The following is a 19,568-nucleotide window of genomic DNA, read 5'->3' on the forward strand; positions in this document are numbered from 1 at the left end:
CGCTCCAGTGTTTGAAAAAATTTTCAGTGCGTGGATTATGTTTCCTTCCTTGTTCCTGCTTCTCTCCCTTCCTTTCTCTTAACTGTATCCAAGCCAAAAGGTCGTCTTTGCTTATTAAGGTTTAGACCGATAGCAACTAAGCAACCAGAAGTGAACATTAAAGGGAAAGGAAATCCTGCCTATCTACTTATATTGTTTAGGAATTCAAATTCAGAAAGGCAAAAACCATCTGTGAAAAATTTGAAGGAATATACATTTTCAGGATTGAGAAGAAACAAACGTCTGGCTGTTGAGTGGGTGTTGAACGTGCCAGAATTACTAGATGGAATTTGAATATTGATCTTTTTTCACAGACTGTTGGTTTGGGTGGATTCTTGGTAAAACCAGTAGTGTGTTGTCTTTTGAACGTACTCCAGTCAACATGCAGGACGCAGCAACTAGCAACAAAGGGAAACAGAAAGTGAAACATGGCAATTGATCTAAAATCTTCTTGGGAAACCGAAAATTAAGTAACGCTTTTAAGAAATACATGTAAGTCAGTTTCTCAACCTTGGTGCTATTGAGGAACTTTTTTTTCTTTCTCTTCTCTCAGGGACAACATTCTCCTCTCCCCTCAGATTCTCCCTCCTTGAGAATCAGTGCTGTAAATAATACCCTCGTGTATGTGTTTGAAATCATGTGAGCTTGTCCTCAGGACACAGCCTGCAAGAGATAGGAGCTGGATTTCAGGAAGGAGAGGAAGAGTTGAGCACAGATGAGCAGCTGGGGATGGTCCTGGAGTTCAAGAGGAGGCGTGCGTGAGAGAACGGTGGACATCAAGGGGAATGTCAGAGAAGTGTGGCTGTGTCACATCTGGTCTGCTGGGGACAGGCTTCAGGGCTGTGGATTCATGACCCACCCTCTGGGTCAAGCTGGGGCAGGCTATGGGTAGGGGCCCTCAGTCCCAATGCAGTTCCAGTACTAGCAGCATCATAACAATGGGGACAACGGTGACCAGAGAGGGTCCCCGAGGAACTGGAGCTTGCAGTGGTGTGCCGACAGCAGTTAGCAAAGATCTGGCTGGGGGCACCTTAACAGTAGTGAGTGGCAGGAGCTGTGGCCTGGCCGGATTTGGACTACGTGAGAGACATTCCCTAGGCACTTGGAGAAAGTTTTGAGTGGCAGAAACTCTAAACAAGGACGCCAGCTGAGGTTTTGCCGGTCATTTCCATGGGAGGGGTAACAAGTCCTGGAAGTCAGCTGTCAGTTCCAAGACTTCTCCGTAATGCCCGGAGATAGTCATGTGGAGGCTTGACAGGAGCGTTTTCACTACGGAAGAGCAGCTCTTTTTCTGGATTTGCTGCTTGCTGTTTTCCCCTGCAAGCGTCCAGGCTCTTCCACACATTAGAGCTTCTGAGCCCTCAGAGTGCAGACACCTCTTCCAGAGGAGGGGACGCGAGGGGATAGAGAGATGGTGTTAGATTATAAGACACTCTGATGACTGCGACCTCTGGGTCGTCAAGCACCCCTCACACAAACACATCCATAATCCAGAGATTTATGTTGCATGAATGAGCTCTGCTTTCTGGCTGCAAATGATGTATTAGCAATACCTGGGAAGAGCTGCCTAGTAGATTAACCAGTCATCCGACCAGTATTTACCTTTCATGTTTCTCTCTCTGGGAGAGTTCCCAGTGGCTAGACTCACTTTAGTGCCAGTGTCACTTTGGGCCTTCTCCCCAAACTCAAGCACTGTAAGATACCATTTTTGTTAAATCTAAGAAGTCTTTGTTTTAGTTACAAGTATGTTGAGAAGATCGGATCTGTGTGGCTCTGACGTCTAGCCTTCAATGATGAACTTTGCTCCCTTCGATTCCTAACGAATTTTAGTAGAAATCAAAAGGCTTTCGCAATCTGTGTATGAATTCCTTGAGGATTTGTGTTCTTGTGGATTACGGATCCCCACCAAGAAATGCAGGCAGCCTCTAAGTAGTTGGAAAAGGTACAAAAAAGGATTGTCCCCTAGGACCTCTGGAGGCAGTTGCCAATACCTCTGTGGCCGTTGCCAGTGGATTTCCATCCAGTGACACCCATTTCAGATTTCTGACCTTCAGAACTGTAAGATCATAAGTTTTTGCGGTTTTAAGCCACCAAGTTTGTGGTAATTTGTTAACAGCCACAGTGGGAAATTAATACATCCTCCCCCTAAAAAAATACATGGATGAAAAAAGCAGTCACACTGTTTCCTTATCTCTTCCTTTTAAAACTATTGGATGAGAAAAGACATTATTTCCTTATTTCTTCCTTTTAAAAATATTGCTTGGTGTGCAGCCCCTTTTAATAAAATGTCACAAAGGTGGTTGTTGCTGATGGTCTCTCAGATCATTTAGCATCCTTCTCCTGTGTTTTTGATCAATCAATACCAGAAAATGACTGAATAAACAGTGCTACATGTGGCATGAAAGAAGAGAAGCTGCTTTGGAACAATAAATATCAAACATCAAACAAGTAATTGACTGTGTACTTGTTACTGACTAGATCGTAAACTTCAGGAGGTTTGGGGAGATGTCTGCTTTCTTTGCTGAAGGGGAGCAGAGTATGCCGCCCCAAAATATGCCATGTTGGTGTAGGGATTATTTTGAACTGAGGGCAGTTGAGAAGAAGCAGGGTACAAGAAACGCTCTGCGTACTCCCCCTACCTGCCTACAAGCAGTACAGAACTTTGTAGTGGTGTCCCCTTACCCTCTCCACCAGGAAGGTGAGAAGTTGATTGCCTGAGACAAGTGTAGACCCTTATCAGCCCAGAGTCACTGCTGGAGTAATCTACATAACAAACCTTCTTCTTCTTTTTTTTTTTTTCCTAATTTTTAAAAATGTTTATTTATTTTTGAGAGAGGGAGAGAGTGAGTAGGGGAGGGACAGAGAGAGAGGGAGACACAGAATCCGAAGCAGGCTTGGGGCTCTGAGCTGTCAGCACAGAGCCCGACGCGGGGCTCGAACTCACCAACTGTGAGATCATGACCTGAGCCGAAGTTGGACGCTCAACTAACTGAGCCACCCAGGCCCCCATAACAAACGTTCTCAACTAGCCCTTGTTTTCCATTAATCTCCCCCAAATATTTACATTCCTACAGTTTGCCACCCTAGAAACTCAAGGTTCTTTTCCCTTCTCTAAAATTTCTTATCCCTTCTCTAAAAATGCATTGTTCGTTTGCCAGGATGCTATGTTTTCTAGCCACCCTTTTGAGTTACTCATCACTGGGTGCTCCCCTGTGTGTGTGCGGTGCATGTATTCATAAATCTCTGTTTGTTTATCTCTTGTTAATCTGTGCTTGTCATTCTAATTATGGAGTCCTGGCCAATGAACCTAAAATGGGTAGCGTAAAAAGATTTTTTCCTCCACTACATCACCATATTTGGTATCTAACACCAAAAACTATTTGTTGATAAAATGAATGAATGAAACATTTTTGTTTTATGTAAATCTAGACTTTTATTTGCTACGAATCTACTCGACAAATGGTTTTTTGACTATATAACATTCGCAGAGAAATGGTTCCTCTCTCACATAACAGAGATGTATATATTCTGTTTCAGTATTTTCTGAATAGAACCAATATTTTACCAGGTTTGGGTAATGGTTAAAAACTTGCATCACTGCAGTGGATTGCTTAATATGTTTCTGAAAGTAGCAAACAGAAACAATGGTTAGAGTTAACATGTTTACCTAAAATCAAATAAAATGTGAATGTGGTTCATATTTCCACACCCAGGATCAGGTGCCAGAGTTCCCAGAGTCCACAGCCAGCCTCAGGGCCTGCTCATAGTACTCCAGGGCTTTATTCATTTCGCCTTTGACTTTGTAGATAAACCCAAGAATGCTCAAGCTTTCTATGTCTGATGCATTTCTGGAAAGTCTTCTTAAAGTCAGTTTCTCCAAAGAATTAATACATTTATCTCTTGTCAGTGACACCTTTTCTGTTTTTAGTGCTTTTAAATAATGGATAATTGCATTGACTTCAGATTTCTTTTGAAATTCCTGAAATTGACCATAGTGGAAATGTACCTTTTGCTGTTTTTCTTCGTCGAGGGACGTCAAACATAACAATTTTTGGTAAATGTCTTCAGCTTTTCTGTGGTTGCCAGCTTCTATGTACATACCGGCCAGGTGTATATAAGCAACGTCAAATGTGGGCTTTTGTTCCAGAGCAAATTGAAAATGAGCTATGGCTAACCTTACCATTTTGTCGACATTGTCTCTATCCCGTCCTCTGGGCTGCCAGTCTGCCGCTCTCTTGATTTGGATCATGCGTGCCTTGTAACAAAGCCCCATCTGGTGATGCAGGAAAGCGGAGGAGGGCGTGGCCTGCAGGGCCCTCTTTAAGAGCTGAAGAGCTTTATCCAGAGCGCCTTTCCTGCGGTAAAACTTGGCCGCGTATCGAAAGACGTAGGTCTGCGAGGACATGTTGGTCAGTGCCTCTTCGACGTACTTTTCTCCTTCGGCTTCTTGGCCCACGTCCTGAAGCTTCAGGGCGAGCAGAGCCTTAATGTACGCGTCTTCTGGGTTCAGCCTGATGGCCTCTTTTAGAGGCTGCAGACAAGATGCGTCGCTGACCTGGGTCGCTTTGTTGAGGCCGTCCAGCCGATAGATGGTGATTGCATACCCAGTGCTGAATTCAGGGTTCTCGGGCTCCGCTGCCAGAGCCTTCTCGAAGCAGGCCTTGGCCCGCTCGTAGTTCTTTCCTCCACACTTCAGCAAGGCCCACCCTTCCTCGCAGTCCATCTGAGGACAGTCCAGCCTGTAGCAGGAGGGGGCTGCAAACTTCTCACAAGTGTTCGCCACCCTGGCCAGGTAAGTCTGGGCCTGCGCCAGCCTGCCCATGTGGTGATACAGCCAGGCGTAGTTGCCCCAGGTGACCAGGCTTCTCACAGCCGATCGGTCGCCGTGTTCCTGCTGGATCAGGTCTTCGGCTTCCTTCAGGCTCCCCAGGGCCTCCTGAGTCTGGCCTTTCAGGTGTTGGACGTAGGCCAGCAGGTTGTGTATGCCCGCGTTGTATTTGGTGTCTAGGAACTCAATCTCATCCAGGATCCTGTTCTCTAAATCGGGCATCTCAGTGTCTTCAACTAGCAGCTCCCAGGTGAAGTGGCATCTCAGCTGAAGCAGCTTACCTTTGACCTCATCAGCGTTCTTACTGCAAAAGAGAAAAACAAGTTTTCTTTGTTAAGTGAGGAGCGGTCGATAGAAAGAAGCCAGAGAAAACAGCTCCTCTTTAGGACTTAGCCTTGGAAAGGGCACGCCTGCTTTGATTTTCCTCAGAATCCCTACGTTCCTAAGATCCGCACAGACTTTGAATGCAGTTTGCTTGGTCTCAGACACTGGCTCTGCCACTTTTTACCAAGTAACCTCCCTCTGTTTCAGAGTCTCGTTTGTAAAATGGGGATAGGAATAGACTGAGCACGCTTGAGTCTGAAGTTGGGTGAACATTAATAAGCCTGTATGTGTGTTAAGTACTTAGAGCACATATTACATGCTATAATGAGAGTTTCCTCTTTTCCTATTCCTACATTCAGGACAGAAACCAGTTAGAAACATAGAGCCTGGGTGGCTCAGTCAGTTGAGCATCTGACTTCGGCTCAGGTCACGATCTCGCAGTTTGTGAGTTTGAGCCCTGAATTGAGCTTGCTGCTGTCAGCGCAGAGCCTGCTTTCGACCCTCTGTCCCCCTCTCTGTGCCTCCCCCGCTTACACACACTCTCTCTCAAAAGAAAGAAAAAAAAAAAAAAGAAGAAAGAAAAAAGAAAGAGAAACGTAGAGGCTTATAAAACCGTATTCACTTCAGGACCTTAGTCTGCAGATTATGCCACAAATTTAGACCACCTGAAAGAGAATATTTGTTCGACCAATTTTTTTTTCCACTTACAATTTGGAAATAATTAGAGAATCACTGAAATTTGCAAAGAGAGTACGGAGCTCCAGTGTACCCTTCGCCTGGTTTCTTCCAATACCTTACACAAGTACCATACAATAACAAAATGAAGACACCAACATTGGTACAATGTGTGTAAATCCTGTGTCGTTTCATCACGTGAGTAAATCCACGCACCCAATCAAGATACAGAACTATTTTATCATCACAAATATCTCCCGCACACTGTCCCTTCAGTGACACCTGTTCGCTCCCCACTCTCCAAACATCCCTAGCCTCTGGTAATTTGTTTCATCTCTCTCACTCTGTCACTTCAAGAATGTCAGATGATGGAGTTATACAGCATTTTGAGATTGCCTTTTCTCACTCACCTTTTTCACTTTCACTTTAAAAGATTTTCTTTTTAAGTAATCTCTACACCCAGTGTGGGGCTAAAACTCCCAACCCTGAGATGAAAAGTCACACACCCCACTGACTGAGCCGGCAAGACGCACCTCATCTGAGAACATCTTGATTTAATCTTCATTCTAGAAGGATATTTTTGTGGGGCATGGGATTCTGGGTTGAAAGTTCTTTTCCTGGGGTGCCCGGGTGACTCAGTCAGTTGAGTGTCTGACTCCGGCTCAGGTCACGATCTCATGGTTCATGGGTTCAGGCCCCGCGTCAGGCTCTGTGCTGACAGCTGGGAGCCTGGAGCCTGCTTTGGATTCTGTGTCTTCCTCTCTCTCTGCCCTTCTCCCTCTCATACTCTGTTTCTCTTTCTCTCAAAAATAAAATAAAACACTTAAACATTAAAAAAAAAAAAAAAATTCTTTTTCAGTAATATCATAAAGAATCAAATACTTAGGAATAAAGTCAACCAAAGAGGCGAAAGACTTGTCCACTAAAAATTACAAAAGATTGCTGAAAGAAATTAAGAAGACACAAAGAAAGGAAGAGGCATCCTGTGTTCACAGCCTGGAAGCTTTAATGTTGTTCAGATGTCAGTACCACCCAAAGCAATCTACAGATTCAGTGCAATCCCTATCAAAATCCCAATGACATGTTTTTTACAGAAATAGAAAAATCCGTCCTCAAATTCGTATGGAATCTCAAGAGATCTCGAATAACCAAAACGATCTTAAAAAAGAACAAAATTGGAGGTCTCACGCTTTCGGATTTCAAAACTTACTACAAAGCTACCCCAATCAAAACGGTGTGGGATGGGCATAAAAACAGACACCTGGAGCAGTGGAGCAAAATGGAGGGCCCAGAAATAAACACTTACGTATATGGTTGCAATGGTCATTTCAGGCTATCATGATGAGGTACCACAGACGGGGTGGCTTAACCAACAGATATTGCAGATATTTCTTTTCTCCCAGTTTTGGAGGCTGGGAGTCCCAAATCAAGGTGCCCACTGATTTGTTTCCTGAGAAGGGCTCTGTTACTGGAGTCCACATGTGACCTTTCGTCCACATGCACTTCTTCTGTCAAGGATATCAGCCCTTTCAGATTAAGGGCCCACCCTTATGGCCTTATTTAACCCTTAGTACTTCCTTACAGGCCCTATCTCTAAATACGGTCACACTGGGGGTCAGGGCTTCAACATATAAATCTGGGGAGATGCTAGGGGTTCACAATTCCATAACGTGGCCGTCACGATGGTCATAACAATGGCCAAATGAGTTTTGAAACATGTACCAAGACCGCTTAATGGGGAAACATGTTTCAACAAATGGTGCCAGGAGAGCTGGATATCCACTTGCAAAAGAATGAAAGTGGGCCCTTATCTTACACTGTATACATATAAAAAATGAACTCAAGATGGATCAAAATTACAAAAATCTTAGAAGAAAATAGGAAAAAACTTTATGACATTGGATTTGGCAGTCTTGGATAGGACACTGAAAGCATAGGCAACATAAGCAAACAGAGGTAAACTGGATTTTCATCAAAATTAGAAACGTTTGTGCATCAAAGGGCACTACTGACAGAATGAGAAGGCAACTCCTAAAATGGGAGAGATTATTTGCAAATCACATATCTGATAAGAGATTAATATCCAGACTATATAAACAACTCTCATGACTCAACAACAACAAAAAAACAGGTGACTACAAAATGGCCAAAGGACTTAAAACAGATATTTCTCCAAAGAAGACACACAGATGGCCAGGAAGCACATGAAAAGATGCTCAACATCACCCATCATTAGTGAGATGCAAATCGAAAACACAAGGCACCACTTCACACCCATTAGGATGGCTACCCTCAACAAAACGGAAAACAAAAACCACGCGTTGGCGAGGATGTGGAGGAATTACTAGTGGGAATGTAAACTGGGACAGTTGCTGTGGAAAATGGTGATGATTCCTCAGAAAATGAAATAGAACGGCCATGTGATTCAGCAGTATCACTTCTGGGTATGTACCCAAAATAAGTAAAAGCAGAGACTCAAACAGACGATTTGCATACTTCTATTCCTAGCAGGCATTGTTCACAATAGTCAAAAGGTGGAAGCATCCTAAATGTCCATAGACGGATGAACCGCTAAACAAAGTGGTAAATACATACAGTGGCATATTATTCAGCCTTAAAAGGGAAGGACATTCTGTCACCTGCTACAACATGGGTAAACCTTGAAGACATTGTGCTAAGTGAAATAAGGCAGTCACAAAGAGCCACTTATTGTATGCTTCTTTGTTTGTGAAATATCCACAATGGGGGGTGCCTGGGTGCCTCAGTGGGTTAAGCATCCGACTTCTGCTCAGGTCATGATCTCCCTGTTCGCGGGTTCGAGCCCTGCATAGGGCTCTGTGCTGACAGCTCAGAGCCTGGAGTCTGCTTTGGATTCTGTGTCTCCCTCTCTCTCTCGGCTCCTCCCCCCGTGCTCTCCCCCCCACCCCAAATAAATAAACATTAAAAAATTTTAAATCTTACCAAAAAAAAAAAAAAAAAGAAATATCCACAGGGGGCAAATACATAGAGAGAAAGCAGATTAATGGTTGCCAGGGCCTGGGGCGAAGGATGAGTGGAGAGTGACTGCTTAAGGGGTACGGGATTTCCCCTCAGGTGAGGAAGATGTTCTTGAAGTGGATACTGGTGATGGGTGGACATCACTGTGAATGCACTAAATACCACAAAATTGCATACTTAAAAAATAGTTAAAATGGCTAAGTTTATCATACATGTGTCTTATCACAATGAAACATTGTACTAGTAACCTGAACAGAAATTCTTCAAATGATGTATGTATTTTTCGTTAGTACATGTTGAAATAAACAAAACATTAAAACATAAACACCAATTGGAGTGCCATCCGAAATAGTCTCACAAACCTTCCACTGGTACACTTTAAGAAGCATGGGTGTAGAGGTCAAATTGGGTATCACTGAATAGAGACTCTGGCTCATGTCCCAGCTCTATCACTTACTATCTGTGTGATCTTAATGTTTCTAAATCTAAGATTCATTGTTGCAAAATCAGGGTGATAGGAGTACCTGCTTCGTAGGTGTCTTTTGAGGGTTTTTTAAATAATTAAATATAATTTACATCATAATTTAAATTGTTTAAAGTTTCTTTATTTTGAGAGACACAGAGACAGCACAAGTGGTGGAGGGGCAGAGAGTGAGGGGGTTGGGGAGAGAATCCCAAGCAGGCTTCGCATTGTCAGCACAGAGCCTGACGTGGGACTCACACCCACCAAGCTGTGAGATCATGACCTGTGCCAAAACCAAGAGTGGGATGCTTAACTGACTGAACCGCCCAGGCGCCCCATGATTTACATAATAATTTTAGAAGCCAGGCTGGCACTTTATAAGCATTCAGGAAGCGATAGCTACTTTATTATCATTATTATTTTCCCTGTCAGTGACAACCCCCTCTGTCAATGGACCTGGGAGGAGGGTTGATCATAGGCCTGTAATTATGCACTTTCTGGAACTTTTGCCCCTTGAAAATTTTGCCCACTGGAGCACCAAGGGGAAATGTGCAAGTCAGTATCAATTAATTTTTTAAAAATCTGTTGATATTAAGGGTTACTTAACTCAAGATTCAGTTTGGACAGCACAGAAATTCCCACATGAGGCCACAACTGCAGTCCAGCCCCACCGACAGGAGGGTATCTGCAGACCAGAGGCTTCCCCAGGAGAGAGGGTCATCTGCTAATCTTAAATGCAGGGACGTTGAGAAGGCCTGACATAGGAGCCCAGCAGCACAGAGAATGAGACCAGAAGTCTACAGAGGAGGGCCTTGCTCCCTAGACAGTGAGCTTCTGCCACCATTTGCCCACAATATTTTCCTCAAGACATCTGGGGAGAGCCCAGGACTGTGGCTCACACGGCTGTGGGGGTCCTTTTCCCCAGGCGAGGAGCCAGCAGAAAGCAGTGTCCCTTTCCCGACAAACTGTCCATTCCCTCCCTCGGTCAGACGGACGGGAGTTTGGGGAAGAGAATTTCAGAGACGTGGATCATTTTCTCCCTCCCTGCGAAACTCTTTTCCCACATCCCTCTGCTTCTTTGGGCTTTGTTATGAGGTAAGCTTCCTCGGGGTGATGCTAAAGAAAAAGAAAAAGAAAAAAAAAAAAAGAAAAGAAAAAGCCTGAATTAAGGACACTCAGTCTCCAAGCAGACCCTCACCTGGAAGAGTAAGGAAACTCGACATCACTGAAATCGGTCTTTTGAGATAGTATTGATTAGCCTTTTTGTCTAGAACTTTAGACTGACAGGCAGAGAAGCAGAGAAGTCCTTACCTCATGGCTGCCAGTTCAGCAGGGCCTTGTTTAGCTGTGGGCTCTTCTGAGATCCAGCCAGGAGACTGGGGTTTCAGGATGTGAGCCCCACCACAGGGCTATATGAGAAAGATGAACAGTTCATGACGTAACCTGTGGACGTGTTGTTGGCAAGTTAGACTGGAAACCGAGATGGAAACTGAAAGTGGAAAGCGAAACTAGTGAGCAGAGTTCCTGCTTGGGGAAAACAAAACCAGGATTGCTTTCTTTGGTCTGTCTGGAAACTGACTGAGAAGAGGCCGAGGAGAAGCAGTTTCACCGATGTGCTAAGTCCTCTCTCAGGCTCCGCGTGGCCTTGTGCAGAGCTGGGAGTGTGGAGTGCCAGGCACGTAGGGTCCGCGGACCCTGGAGCCAGGGAGGCCTGGGGAAGTTGGCTGCGGGACCTTGCCACACTCTCGCCCCAGATCTGTGCCTTCGTTTGCTCATCTGGAAATAGAAGGCCTCCCTTTCGTGGCATAAAATTCTGCATCTCTCCAAGCTGGAGTTTTGACCCAAATCTGCCACTGTTGTCTGAGAGGCTGTGTTTTACCAGTTCTTCTCTGCTTTGTTTTTTGCATACCCTTCCTGAGAATGGCCAATGGCAGTAAGAGCTTGTAACCCCTTCCTTGTTCATTAGAACGGAGAGAGTGTATGTGCTAGCATCTTGAGACTTCAGACAGAACACGTTAGGCCTTAATGACAGTATTTTTAATGCCCTCTACGGTAGTCGTCTAAAGTGTCCTTACTCAGCAGACGTGACTCTCGTAGCTGCTCAGGGCCCTGTCCAGTTCCGGAGGCGCCCACGGCACCAGGCTTGGCATCCCTCATCCCGGCCCACGTCACGTTCTGTGCTCAGGGTGTCTGTGATAACAGGGAGACGAGAAAAGTGCTGAAACTGGGGGTGAGGCTCCTGTTGGTGCTGTCTGCCAAGTCCCTGTTTCTTTCTACCTTTCACTGGAAACTGTCCCACCCTCCCGATACACGTCATAGAGTGGGGGTTCTCCAGCCGCTCCCGCAAAGCAAATTTATCCCCAGACACAGTTCATTTAGTCCTGGGAAAGCTCCATGTTGAGATGAGTGTGAACAGGGAGTCCCGAGATGGACTTGGAGAATTGCTGGGGGTCCCAAAAGGGAGCTGGGAGATCTTTAGGAAAATGGAGTTTGTGCATGTCTGCCCCTGGATGGAGACTGAACTCTAGAACCCGGGCCTTAACCACAGAACCATTTCTGGAACATTTCTATGTATCAGATAGCTCACCTGTTGTCAGAATCAATCATTATTCTTTTAAAACAACTTGTGGTTTTTGCCTTTAGAAACTCCTAATTTCTTCCCCCAGTTGTTTGATCCCTCTCGAATCTATCTTCCCAACTGCAATCCCCAAGACCCCAAATAAATGCATTGCCTGTTTTTACAGACACAGTCTGAGATCCGTTGACATTCCATGGTGTCAGAGAAGTGGGGTCCGGAGCAACTGCCTTGTGTTCCAAGCCGCAGTGGGCGCCTGTGAAGTACCTGCAGGACGCCATTGTTTTCCAGCGTCTCCCCTGGCAACCTTGTTCTTGGTGGGAAGTCCTCCTGGGCCCAAACCTCCCTTGTTTGGGTGTCCTCTGCTGCTGGCTTCTGTCCTCTCTCATTTCTGAAGAGAGGATTCTGTTTTCACTCATTTTGAGTACAAGAGTTGGGTTTCAGCTTCTTGATGAATACTCTGTTTGGGGAGATCATTCTCCTAAGGGGACTCTTGGTAACCAGCCCCCTGCCAGAGCTCCTGCAGGATTTATGTGTAAGGAAGACGGCTCTTCTTGCTGAAAAATGTTTGCCTGTTAGACTCGCATTCCCCACGATGATTTAAAGCCTTATTGGCCAACGTGGGGCACTTCTGATAGTCCAAACTGAGGTTACTTGCATGCATAGACTGAAAAGGAGTTATAAAACCGAACAAAATGAGTGGGGGGCTTATTTTAAATGGAGATTCCAAAAGAAACACTGGAAAGTTTGCTTCCCTTCAGGAGCTAAGTCTACATTCCCAGCAGTTAATTCAGACCCTTCTAAGAGGCTCTCAAGAGTAGAAGAAATAGCTGATGCCTCTCAACCCCTTGCCCCTCCTCCTCTGTTCTGCCCCCACCCCTGCTGTTCCCACCCTCTGTCTCCTACTCTCCATGTACACATCCTAGATGAGTTGGACTGCCCTTCTATAATGACAGCCTGGGCGTTCATGTAGATCCTGCAGGCATCCTTTCCCAGTTAGATCTAAGGAAGGAGGCTCTGAGACTTCATCAGTTCCTTATGCTCCTCGGACTAAGAACTGTAAGCCATTACCGAGGACTTTCCCAATGCCTTTGAAGACCTGCTAAGATTTGTGAAAGAATTCCATGTAGTCAGTCAGACCTAGGAGCCTGGTTATTCCAACCTTTATCAACTTGTCCACATGCTTGTAAGTGAGGGTCAGGCAAGGGAATGGATTTAAAAAGTAGGTTGAGCAAAGCCTTTTGATAATTTTTCCAAGTGATAAGCTATAGACAAAATAGCAGCCAGAGTGGCTGCACCAGCTTGCATTCCCAGCATTTCTTATTTCTTTTTGTTGTTTCTTCCTAAAATGTTGTGACGATAGCTCAGAGACTAGAAATGATTGACCAAACCTTCCCTCCTGACATCTTTCCTCAACTGACAGATATGACTGAGGACAATGCCTAAGATCCATTTCCCTGAGGCTCCCTGTTGCTCAAATGTAGCCATTGGCCTTAGGTCAACAACTCCTGCCTACACCTGTTTCTCTCCTCAGTGGGACATGACATACCAGAAATGAACCTTCCTGCGATGAAGGACCCAAAACATAAAATTATTCATCAATGTTTTTGAAAATTTATTGATCATCCATGCTTTCTGAAGAAAGATCTTGATCAAAAGGAGGAGATGTGAACAGAGTTATAAAATGGAGTTATGATTGCTAAGGGTCACAAAATGGAGCTCCATTAGGGAAATGGAACTTTTTTTTTTTTTTTTTTTTTTTTTTTTGGTTTTGTTTTGCAGCCTCGGCTTGAAATTTGTTAAGAGGAACTTTGGCTATAGCAACTTCTTACTTGACACGTCTCTGGAGGCAAGGGAAACAAAAGCAGAAATGAACCATTGGAACTTCATCAAAATATAAAGTTTCTGCACAGCGAAGGAAACAATCAGCAAAACTAAAAGGCAGCCAATGGAACGGGAGAAGAGATTTGTAAATGACATATCAGATAAAGGGTTAGTATCCAAAATCTACAAAGAACGTATCAAACTCAACACCCAAAAAGCAAATAATCTATCTAGCAAAGAAATGGGCAAAAGACGTGAGTAGACACTTTTCCAAAGAAGACATCTAGATGGCTAACAGACACATGAAAAGACACTCAATACCACTCATCATCAGGGAAATACGAATCAAAACCACAATGAGATACCATCTCACACAGGTCAGAGTGGCTAAAATGAACAACTCAGGAAACAACAGATGTTGGCAAGAATTCACGGAAAGGGGAACACTTTTGCACTGTTGGTGGGAATGCAAACCGGTGCAGCCACTCTGGAAAACAGTATGGAGGTTCCTGAAAAAACTAAAAATAGAACTACCCTTCAACCCAGAAAAAGCACTACTAGGTATTTATCCAAAGGTTACAAAAATGCTGATTCCAAGGGGCACATGCACCCCAATGTTTAGAGCAGCACTATTGACAATAGCCAAATTATGGAAAGAGCCCAATGTCAATCGACTGCTGAATGGATAAAGAAGGTGTGGTGTGTATGTATGCATGTATATATATATGTATGTATATGTATATATATGTATATGTATATATGATGAAGTATCACTTGGTGATCAAAAAGAATGAAATCTTGCTATTTGCAACAACATGGAGGGAACTAGGGGGCCATTATGCTAAGCAAAATGAGTCAGGCAGAGAGAGACAAATATCATATGATTTCATTCATGTGTGGAATTTAAGATACACAACAGATGAACATATGTTCATCTGATGAAGGGAGGAAAAAATCAGATAAAAACAGAGAGGGATGGAAGCCATAAGAGACTCTTAAATACAGAGAACAAACTGAGGGTTGCTGGAGGGGAGGTGGGTGGGTAGGGGGAGGGGCTAAATGGGGGATGGACATTAAGGCGGACACTTGGGATGAGCACTGGGTGTTATACGTAAGTGATGAATCACTGAATTCTCCTAAAATCATTATTACACTATATGTTAACTAACTTGGATTTAAATTGAAATAATAAAGAAAGAAAAATAAATAAATAAAATCATTAATTAAAAAAAAAAAAGAAATTTGTTAAGAGGAGACAATTAGACTTGCTTCCCTAGAAAGCTGGAAATTGGAAGTGTTGGACCTGTAGCATATATATTTGAGTACCATTGTCAGCCATGTTTTTTCCTGTGGCCTGAAAATAAAAACAGAAGAAGCTTATTGAAAGAGAAGAATCTCAAGTGGTTAATGAGAGAAATAGAGAACTGAAGTAAGAGATGGAAAGTTCTGATGATGTCTTTTGTCCGCAGCTTTACCATCAAGAGTCAAGGGGCAAGGACCATGTGCAGGGTCTTGTGGAGTTTGCAGGTGAGTACAGAATTGTACGAAATCAGAGTACCAACGGCTGTGAACCTGGGATCTTACTGAGGGGTGTTCCTAGTGGTGCAAACACTTAGCAGCAGTGTCTGGAACCAGATCTGTCTTGTACCCTAAAGGAGAGCTTCAGGCCATCGTTGCCTGTCATGGAGGTTGGTAGCTGGATTCTGGAAGAATTGAGGGAGGTAGTAGCCCCAGTTTCAATTAGCCTCCTAAATATAGAAGGAATCTACTGTAAAATATAAAAACCTACTCTTATTTTGAAGTGATCAAGATTCTGGTGGTTACTATTGGTTTCAGCCTGACAGAAATAAACAAGCCACCTGGTTCACGAATGAAGGAAATGGACCAAATACCAAGAATGCCTCTTAATCCCTGATCACTTGGACAGGAGGTAAGAGCAAGATTTTGTGGTTTGACAGCAGAGTGCCCAGCTCATCTCCCATCTCAGCTCTCACCAGTAATATAAGCCTCATGGAGGCATCCTGAACTAGCCAGAAAGTTCTGCACAAGTAAAAATTTCTCAATACATAAGACACATTTATCCATGTGTTCTGATAAATGCTCAGGCCATAAGCAAACGCTGAACTACATGCATTAGAAAAGCTCTCTTTTTGGGGGTAGAAAAGTGTCTTTGGAGTTCTTGTGGAGAAAAGCAATTAGTTTGTAATTTTCCAAACGCACTAAATAGATTGTAGACAAGCAGAAAGAATGTGTATCTTGTGATCACTGTGAATTTGGCAATGGTTCCAGTTCGAATGAGCGCCGACTCAGAGTGAATAGGTAATTCAGAGTCTTGCCCATGAGTGACACTAGACAAAGCAGAGAGGAAATAGCCAATAAAGTACACACGCATGCGTACCTCTGTGTGCGTGTGTGTGTGTGTGTGTCTGTGTATGTGTGTGTTGGGTTAGGAAAGAAATCAAGAACTGGAGAAAACGAAACTTACAGAAAATGAAATTTCAGCACTAGACTATGAGTCCATTTCTGGGAGTCTACGACCAGCTCCCTGAGTGACTGACCAGCTGATATAAGCCACTTCACCTCGATGACCTCAGTTTCCTCAGGTGATAAACAAGTGACTTGGGATAGCTTATTGGATCTCAACCCTTACTGTACCCTAGAAGCATCTAGGGAGGTTTTAAGAATAATGCTAACTAGGCCCGATCCTAGGCCAGTCGAATACATGTCAGGGAATGCCCCCCTCCCATCCCTGTATTAAAAAGAAATCCTCAGGTGATTTTGGTGTACACCTGGGGAGGAACCAGGGCCTAGATGCCCCCTGGAATCTACTGTAAAACTGAAATTCTTTGACTGAGTGGTCTGAGACACCAACCCTGGACCTACTCGCCGTTCTGTGTGGCTCACATTCAGTGTCTTCATTACTCATTTCCCCTCATTTCCCCACCTGCACAATGGACAGTTAACTCCTCCACCTCTTACTGACCCCACAAGATGGCATGGAAAAAGAATGGAATTTTGAATGTTTGGACCCTTCTGTAAAAGGATCTTCTTGGCTTTTGGGATTTTCCCCAAATACTTGCAATCATATCCGTGGGGAAGGACTCAGAGACACCAGGAATCCTTTGTTGTGAACGGTTTGATGAATTTCACATCTCGGGTACTTCCCGCACCCTCTCAGGCCACCTTGACCCCCCCATTTGGCCCATTGCAACATATTCAAGTACGAACTGAATTTTTATGATTTCCCTTTTTTACATTTCAAGCTTATTTTGAAATAGTTACAGACTCACAGGAAGTAGCAAGAGGGGTCTTGTCTGCCTTTCACACAACTGCCCCCTGACCCCCACCCCTGAGTGGCTACTTCCTACGTAGCTGTAGTACAGTATCGAAACCAGGAAAGTGACACTGGCACTGTGTGTATGTTTTAAAGACAAAATATATCACGAGTTCATCTTATTGATTCAAGCTTATAGGAGTTTTACTCAACCTAATTGTGTATCTCTTCTCCTGAATGGAGTATCTGATACCCATATTCATATGCTGTATTCATATGAGGCTGGGTAACAACAGCCTCAGAGTAACAAAATCCACAAAACAACCTTCAAAATGATGGCTGAGTGGAGTTTAAGATTTTTTTTCTGTTCTTTTTGTCCATAAGATCTATTCTTCTAAAACTGTAGAGTCAAATTACAGTACGCTAAAAATCTCTGGGAGGTGGGGGGTGATGCTGACCTTCGGCGTGTGGGTTCCAGTGCCTCGGCTCCCTCAGGAAGTCCTTTGTTGTGGGGAGCACTGTAAGAAGAGGCTAGGGGAACCCATCCTCACTCTGAAGGGTGCGAAACTGGGGCAGACGCTGAGGTGGTCTGTGCACCCCCCACTGTCACACGGACTTTGCCCCTGGCAGGGACCCCGAGACTGCTGTGGCTGCACAGAGCTGCTGCAGAGGGTGATCAGTCCTGGGCGAGTCAGGTGAGCTGATGGAACAGAAAGTGGCCCACAGCCTCGCAGAGGGACTGGAGCGATCGCCTGCGCTGGGGAGGAGCTACACGGGAGGGAAGCTGGTGTCACCGAGAAGGTGGCTGTGGATAACGCGAAGGACCAGAGCAAGGTCGTCCTGGCCTCTGAGCCCACGTGGGCCGTCAGGACTGGCAAGACCGCACTGCCCCAACGGACCCAGGAAGTACACCGAGCTCTGGGGATGGCTTACGTCTAACGCTGATGCAGTGGCTCGGAGCATCCCGTGTATTTCTCAGGTCCTGTGGCCGGGGCAGCCGGCAAGGAGCCAGCAAGCCAGCCTGCTGTGGGGCCAAACTGGGGGACATCACCAGTGACATGCAGTGTACCCCATCCACGTCCCCTACTCTGCCTGCTCGGCCAGGGACAAGGTGGGGCAGAGGCCCAATCACTGCGCTCTCCACCGCCCCCCCAACGCTGCGCACGCTTCCGGATGGGGGCAGCCCATGGCCTAATCCAAACTGTGCCCCTTCTTTACCATGTACACCTCACCCAGTAATGCTGGGGCCGGGCCTCTCCTTCTCCGCCTACTGGAATGGTTAGGACAGAACGCGTCACCAAGGTGGCTTCTCCCCGGCTGAGAGGTGGAGGGGGTGGAGTCACTCATGGGTCCCCTCAGTCCTTAATGAGAGCAGGAGAGACAAGCCTGTTTCTCCTGTCTCGTGCCATGAGGCCACGGGCTGCAAGGAAGCCCCGTCCTCCCCTCAGAGGGGCTGTTCCCGTGGTGTTCAAAGTCCCACATCAGGGGAACATAGATACCTGGTGCTTCAAACAAATCACTTAGAGTATTTTCTCATCATGTGTGGTTTTATCTTCTAGCCCGTATATATTTTGGCTCATTTGCCTCATTTTGATTTACCTTTCAGATACGGCTTTTTGACCTTTTTATCCTGACAGTTTTGTCCTGAACATCAGAGAAAAGTTGAGAGGATTTTACAATGAACACTAATATACTCAACTACCTAGATCCTACAGTAACATTTTACACATTTGCTTAACTGCAAATCTATTCATCCATCAAGTCTCCATCCATTTATTTACCTTAGTTTTTGTTGTGTAAGAAGGCAATTCGCCGATGAAACGTGTCGGCGTGCATACTGTGATGACTTCAGTCACATCTTGTTTACAAGAAAAAGACAGTATTCCTGCCCCAGTAGGTTTTTTGTGTTGCTTCAATATAATAAATGCATTCTTGGTTTAGGAGCGACAAAGTTGGAAAGGGCAGTGATTTTGGTGCTAATTATTGCTATTAATTGTTTTCCCCGGGTATCATCTGAGTGACCGCCACCCTCCGCCCCCATAGGTCAGTTCCAGCCCTCAGGGAAAAACCAACCTTACAATTCCGTGGCCTGCAAAAGTAAATCCCTACCCAATACTTGAAAAAATTCTTGGTAGTGTTTATATTCCCGAAGCTTCTGCCTCAGACCTTCTATTGCTTATAGAAGTCGCTTCTGTGTTTTTCTACTTCCATCCAAACATAGAATATATGTTTTTAAGTTTACTTATTTATTTTGAGAGAGAGCATGAGCTTGAGCCGGGGAGGGAGAAAGAAAAGGAGGAAGAAAGAATCCCAAGCAGGCTCTGCGTTGTCAGCACGGAGACTGATGCGGGGCTTGAACTCACAAACCGATGGATCATGACCTGAATTGAAATCCAGAGTTGGATGCTTAACTGACTGAGCCACCCAGGTGCCCCAAGAATACACATCTTTTTTTTTTAAAAGAATTTTTTTTAACATTTATTTTTGAGAAAGAGAGAGAGAGACAGTGCAAGCAGGGGAGGGGCAGAAAGGGAGACACAGAATCCTAAGCAGGTTCCCAGCTGTCAGC

At 44.8% G+C, this 19,568-nt stretch overlaps 1 protein-coding gene and 1 long non-coding RNA gene across 5 annotated transcripts in view; one reads left to right on the top strand and one right to left on the bottom strand.

Moving 5' to 3' along the window:
* Window positions 1-19,568, top strand: part of LOC132685522 (uncharacterized) — a 68,945-nt gene that overhangs the window by 6,497 nt on the left and 42,880 nt on the right. Inside the window, exons 2-4 of one of the 3 annotated variants that reach the window (XR_014135391.1) lie at window positions 13,684-13,893; window positions 15,195-15,252; window positions 15,562-19,454. This is a non-coding gene — a long non-coding RNA (uncharacterized LOC132685522). Of the gene's footprint in view, window positions 1-13,683; window positions 15,253-15,561; window positions 19,455-19,568 lie in introns of those variants that run through there. The other 2 variants (XR_014135390.1, XR_014135389.1) reach the window with 2 other exon arrangements.
* Window positions 3,445-19,568, bottom strand: part of LOC144613147 (antiviral innate immune response effector IFIT1-like) — a 39,120-nt gene continuing 22,996 nt past the window's right edge. The window contains exons 1-2 of one of the 2 annotated variants that reach the window (XM_078434167.2): window positions 10,638-10,725; window positions 3,445-5,171 (exon numbers count right to left, since the gene is read on the bottom strand). In XM_078434167.2, the coding sequence (XP_078290293.1) occupies window positions 3,755-5,171; window positions 10,638-10,642 (1,422 nt within the window). In that variant the 5' untranslated portion in view covers window positions 10,643-10,725 and the 3' untranslated portion in view covers window positions 3,445-3,754. Of the gene's footprint in view, window positions 5,172-10,637; window positions 10,726-19,568 lie in introns of those variants that run through there. The other variant, XM_081790565.1, reaches the window with a different exon arrangement.

The sequence above is a fragment of the Panthera onca genome, chromosome D2 (assembly GCF_046562875.1).
Source record: "Panthera onca isolate mPanOnc1 chromosome D2, mPanOnc1 haplotype 2, whole genome shotgun sequence".
Lineage (NCBI taxonomy): Eukaryota > Metazoa > Chordata > Mammalia > Carnivora > Felidae > Panthera > Panthera onca.